Raw genomic sequence first — 6,000 nt, 5'->3', positions numbered from 1 at the left:
CCTGTCTTTCATAACTTTTAAATATTAGCAGATTAGTTTAATCATGTACATTACATTAAGATCAACATCTACAATGTCTAAAGCAAGTAAAACATAATGAATGTATACAAATATAATATTTGGCTAATAATTTTGACTTCAGTTTGATTTTCTGCGATCTGATTCCTTACACTCACCTGTTTGGACAAAAACCATCAATGTGACCTAGTCATTTAATAATGTGAGGCAAACTTCCGTCCTCTTGTGTCCTCCTTTGGAAGGCAAATGAATAGTTATGATCGTTTCTGCAATCACATGTGCCCTCATGATTTTATCACAATTATAAGATGACCTTTTCTACTCTAATTGGTTGTTATAATATAGTGACTTGCATGACTTGTGTCTAGGCCTACACTGAATCTGCGCACGCATAATTCAGCAGATTTCCGCAGATTTTTAGCCTATCATTGATTCTGTTTATTTACTTGAGTAGATGTAAATTCATATCTATTCAGTTTTTAAATTAGTTTCAGTAATATTATTGACTAATATGGAAATATTCATATCATTAATTTACAAAACAGTGTGTAAAGTAACATTTTTTGTCTTTAAGTAAAGATATTATATAAGAGACTAGTTTTGTTTACTAAATAAAGTGAATCTAATTGGATTAAGCACCAGTTGTAACTTTGATTGAATGTACAGTTGAAGTATGAATTATTAGCTCTCCAGTTCAATTTTAATTCTTTCATAATTTTTCTATAACTTATTTCTAATAACTGATTTATTTTATCTTTGCCAAGATTACAGCACATAATATTTTAAAAGACATTTTTAAAAAATACTTGTATTCAGCTTAAAGTGACATTTAAAGGCTTAACTAGGTTAATTAGGTTAATGAGGCAGGTTAGGGTAATTAGGCAAGTTATTGTATAACAGTGGATTGTCCTGTAGACAATCTTTGAAAAATGCTTAAGCAGGCTAATAAAATTGACCTTAAAATGGTTAAAAGTAAAACTGCTTTTATTCTATCCAAAATAAAACAAATAATAAGAAAAAATATTTTATAGGAGGGCTAATAATTTTGATTTCAACTGTATTTTCTTCAACCTGACTCCCTTCACTCGCTTGTTTGGACAGAAACCATCAATGTGACCCAGTGATTTAATAATGTGAGGCAAACTTCAATCCTCTTGTGTCCTTCTTTGGAAAGCAAATGAATTGTTCTGGTTGTGCCTGCAGTCACATGTGCCCTCATGATTTCATACAATAATGATAAAGAGCACAATTAAATGGGTCACATTGACTCTCAGATTAACCTGCTTATTTCTGTGCTAAAACTGTCTAAATGCACACTGTGGAGCAGGACTGAAGGATATGTTATGGTTTTTGTGTTGTTTTAAATGGCAGGTAATTCAGTGCTTCCAGACGGACTTTTGTGTTGTTGGATTTTTGTTCCAGACGGATGTTTTAGTGTGTTCTGTTAAACCTTACAAACACTACAAAAAGGATTTTATGTTTGTTTATGTATGTTTTATGTTCAAGCTACTTAAATTTGTAAATATTAATACATTAACTTAAAGTTAAGGTAACTTAATCAATTTGTGTTGTGACAGCAAGAATGAATTGTGTGAAATCCAGCCTTTTTAACAATTAAAATCAATAAATAAATAAAAGTGAGTGATGTTTATTTAAATATGCATATTATGCATTATTTAATTTATTTTAATTTACTATCAGCCTAAACATTTTATTAATTCTAGAATTAATTAGAATTAATTACTTAATTAGATTTTTTTTTAAAATATTTTTTCGGGGGGCTTTTCAGCTTTAATTGATGGGACGGTAGAGAGTATTGACAGGAAAGTGTGGGGACCAGAGAGAGGTGAATATCAGAATTGGGTTTTCGTGAAACCCGATTCAATTTGTCAACGCACTAACCACTAATCATTGGCGCCGAAAACTGTTTTATTATTAATTAATTAATTAATTTATTTTTTACAAATCTTGAATAATTCTAAAGAATAATCGTTATAATGCTTTTTACCTGTCTTGCTTTAAAAGAATAAATTAAAGAAATATATTTTTAATTCAAACAAATGAAATGCATTTTTACATTTCTCTCTTTCCTTCCAGACTGTCAGTTCAGGTTGTGTCCCATGAACAGATACTCGGCCCAGAAACAGTTCTGGAAAGCAGCAAAGCCTGGTGGAAACAGCACCACAGACACTGTACTACTCAACAAACTACACGTGAGTTCACTTGTGCTTTGTCATATCGCTATCATAATATCATTATTATGAATAATTAATGTCTTTTACAAATTACACGAGTGCCATTGAAGTTTCATTCATACTCAAGTGTCATGAGTTTTTGATTTTTACAAATTAGGCTGTTCTGAGATGTCGTGAGGTGAATGTGTTTAAATTAATATGCTGTATTTTTACTCATTTTTGTAGACTTGTTAAAATAAAAGCTTAAATGATTAAATTAAATACTAAATTATTAGTATCGCATTTTTATGGTCAAATAAAATGGGAATAAATTCATAAATTCGTAAATTTTACTTTATGAATTAAATATTTGACAGCATTAGCTGTTTGCTTAATGAGGTTATTATTGATGTTGAATATAGTTATATACATTAATCTTTTATGGTGTAGTAGCCTGAATATTACCTGAAGCTTTATTTAACTAATTTAATTTAATTTTATTTAATTTTTGTTTTTATTTTATTTTATTTGTTTTTTATTTTATTTATTTTATTTTATTTGTATTTATTTTATTTTATTTGTTTTCATTTGTTTTTTTTGTTTGTTTTTATTTGTTTTTTTTTTACTTGTTTTTATTTTATTATTTGATTTGATTAGATTTTTTTACATTTATTTTTAATTTTTTAATTTTTTGTTTTTATTTTTATTATTTATGTTGTCAGTTGCAATTTAGTGCTTTTCTTCTTCCTCTTCATCTTCCTCTTCTTCTTCTTCTTCCTCTTCTTCTTTCTCTTCTTCTTCTTATTATTAATATGTGCAGATACTCAAATCATCTTAGTATTTCGAGAATGATTAATACTTTGTGTTGGATTAATGAGTAACAGAAGTTTTTTTGGTGTAACTATCTACATTTTTTTTTATTTTTCATTCATTCATTCATTCATTCATTCATTCATTCATTCATTCATTCATTCGTTCAGTCGGTCAGTCAGTCAGTCAGTCAGTCAGAACATTTTTTTAACCCAAACATCATTTTAAACGAACATTGAATGTTATCAAGTTCTGAATACTTAAAATCCAGTAAGATTTCAATTCAACTGAGTATTATTGATTTAATTTTCAGTGATTTTAATACACGTTCCCTCCTTTTTTGTTTTGTTTTCTCCAGCATGCTGCAGATCTGGAGAAGAAGCAGAATGAATCGGAGAACCGTAAGCTGCTGGGAACGGTGATCCAGTATGGAAATGTTATTCAGGTAGGTCAGCCAGCTGGCAGACGGGCATCAGAGGATCTCACTTTGCCACTGAGCGCCTGGCAGGACACAAATCCATTGTTCACTGTTATTTTACTAACTCTGTCATTGAGCTTGCATTCATAATTGTTCTACATAATTCATCATAATTCAAGCCAGATGTCACGTGCCCTTATCATATAATAGTATTGCTGCATCCCAATTTGCGTATTAGTCATGATTAAGATTCGAAAATGTAATTAGTATGTCCCACATTAAAAGTATGTTAAAATTAGTATTAGTTATATAGTATATATATATATATATATATATATATATATATATATATATATATATATATATATATATATATATATATATAGTATAGTTTAACTAGTATTAGTAATTAGTTACCCCCATGGTCGACTATTTCAGTTAGAAATTTGAAGTGCAGATCCATGTTTACTTGAATTGCTAATATTACTTAAAAATTACTGGACGTGAATTTGATTAGAATTACAAACCTGTTGTGTTAACGTTATAGTGTAACATTATTGTGTTCAATGTTTTATTTCATCTGCAACAATGTGAACGTTTATTAAGACATGATCTGGGGTAAAATGCGGTAAAATTAAATTAAATAAATAAAAGAAAATAATACAAACACTATTGGCACCATACCCTCCATTTCTTTTCAGAATATCTATGTCCTATAATCTCTGTGCTAACTTTGTTTTAGTGTATGCTGATGGGGTGCTCAAATAATAATAATAATAATAATAATAATAATAATAATAATAATAATAATAATAATATTGATGATGATAATAATTTGAAAATCAATGTGCAGAACCATGCAAACTCAAACCGCTAATATTACATATATTCGCTAAATATACATATAATCATCTATTGTAAATCTCTGTTCATAGCTAATATCTGTAAATTTCACCCATAGTTTTTCTATAATTGCTCTTTAGAACTTATCCCTATTCCCTGCACTTGTTGCTATTGCACTTCTGGTTAGACCTAAACGTCTGTGGGGAACGAAGCGAGTGAAGAGCGGGGGGTTGTCGCGGATGAAAGTGAATAGGATTGAGGAGTCGTGTAAGAAAGTGAAAGTGAACAGTGTACGGAGGAGAAGGGCGGATAAGGAGGGGGATCGGTTAAATTAGGTGTCGGATCAGATTTCAGAGGTGCTTCCGGCACAAATTAAGCCCTGCTTTTATACATAAATAGTACCGTGATTTATAGCTATCCATAGTTATAAGCAAAACATTGCTCTTTAAAAAAAGTTTTTATCAAATTAATTGACTAATCGAATCCAACTGGGAAATTGCCCAACTAATCGTTTCAAAATGATCATTAGTTACAGCCAGTGCTTAATTTGTTAATTGCGAGGTCCTGGAACAGATCGGGGTAACGGATCCGGCAGGGAGAGGTGTTGCTGACGAAAGTGAAGAGCGAGGCGGGGGTGCGTATTAGAATATGCTGAATAAAGCCCCGCCTACTTGTACAGGAGCCAATCATTGATTGCTATAGGCTGACAATACTCTAGGGGAGGGGCTTGGTTCAGACATGAGTTTCTGCACATCTTGTGTGATTCGAACGTTTAGACATGAAACTAAAAGGACAAATGTTATTTAATATTATTGGTGCTTTCTAATATGAAATTCAATTGTAAGCTTGGCAAACAGATTTGGAGAATTTGATGTTTCCCCATTCAGAAAAAATTGCCCGAGAGGCATTTTAAAGATGGCCACCGAGTGAACTGACTTGCCTTAAAGCGACTGGTTATATTTAATCTGCAACAACATGAACTTTTATAAAGACATATTTGTCCATTAACATCTGAGTGCATAATTCTGCGAACACCTGAGGAGATTTCTCTGCATGAATATCCTGTGAATTGCAGATTACCCTGCTGCTGCATCTCCAATATGGTAGGAAATTAAACATGATAGAAATGTTGATGATGTGTCGAGATGATTGACAGGGGTTGTAACTAAGCAACAGAAAGGGATGTTAATGAAGTAGTAGTAACCCCCCCCTCCATGCTTTTAAAATACAGTATAAGTAGGTGAATTGGGATGCAGCATATGTTTTATGTTTTTGCTGTATTGCTATGAAAAGTGTTGTTTGTTCTTCATCTGACAGCTGCTGCATTTAAAAAGCAATAAGTACCTGACGGTGAATAAACGCCTGCCGGCTCTGCTGGAGAAGAACGCCATGCGTGTGACGTTGGACTCGGCTGGAAATGAAGGATCCTGGTTTTACATCCAGCCCTTCTACAAGCTGCGCTCCATTGGAGATAGTGTGAGTGAAGGACTCTCATTTATAAATGTGGCATACAGACAAAATGTGCTTAGGCAACTTTCCATGCAAAAGTTGTGATACTAACTTGATCGGAGAATGTGTGCAGCTGTAAGAAATCTCAAAGTAAACATATTTAACTTAAAGAGGGACCCTTTTTACAAGACATAAATTAAGTCTCTGATGTCCCTAGAGTGTGTATGTGAAGTCTCAGCTCAAAATATCACACAGATAAAAGTTTTATAACTATTTGAAACTGCCCCT

General features: G+C 31.8%; 1 protein-coding gene across 48 annotated transcripts in view; it reads left to right on the top strand.

The window, feature by feature from the left end:
- itpr1b (inositol 1,4,5-trisphosphate receptor, type 1b) overlaps positions 1-6,000 on the top strand; it is a 246,804-nt gene that overhangs the window by 42,369 nt on the left and 198,435 nt on the right. For all 48 annotated transcript variants that reach the window (XR_012387289.1, XR_012387286.1, XR_012387284.1 and 45 more), the window contains exons 4-6: positions 2,116-2,231; positions 3,361-3,447; positions 5,581-5,739. Coding sequence is in view for 39 of the 48 variants with exons in the window: in XM_068224410.2 (XP_068080511.2) it covers positions 2,116-2,231; positions 3,361-3,447; positions 5,581-5,739 (362 nt within the window). In the remaining 9 variants the exon portion in view is untranslated. The remainder of the gene's footprint in view (positions 1-2,115; positions 2,232-3,360; positions 3,448-5,580; positions 5,740-6,000) is intronic.

The sequence above is a fragment of the Danio rerio genome, chromosome 11, assembly GCF_049306965.1.
Source record: "Danio rerio strain Tuebingen ecotype United States chromosome 11, GRCz12tu, whole genome shotgun sequence".
NCBI classification, from domain to species: domain Eukaryota; kingdom Metazoa; phylum Chordata; class Actinopteri; order Cypriniformes; family Danionidae; genus Danio; species Danio rerio.
This window is presented reverse-complemented; position numbering and strand designations above follow the sequence as displayed.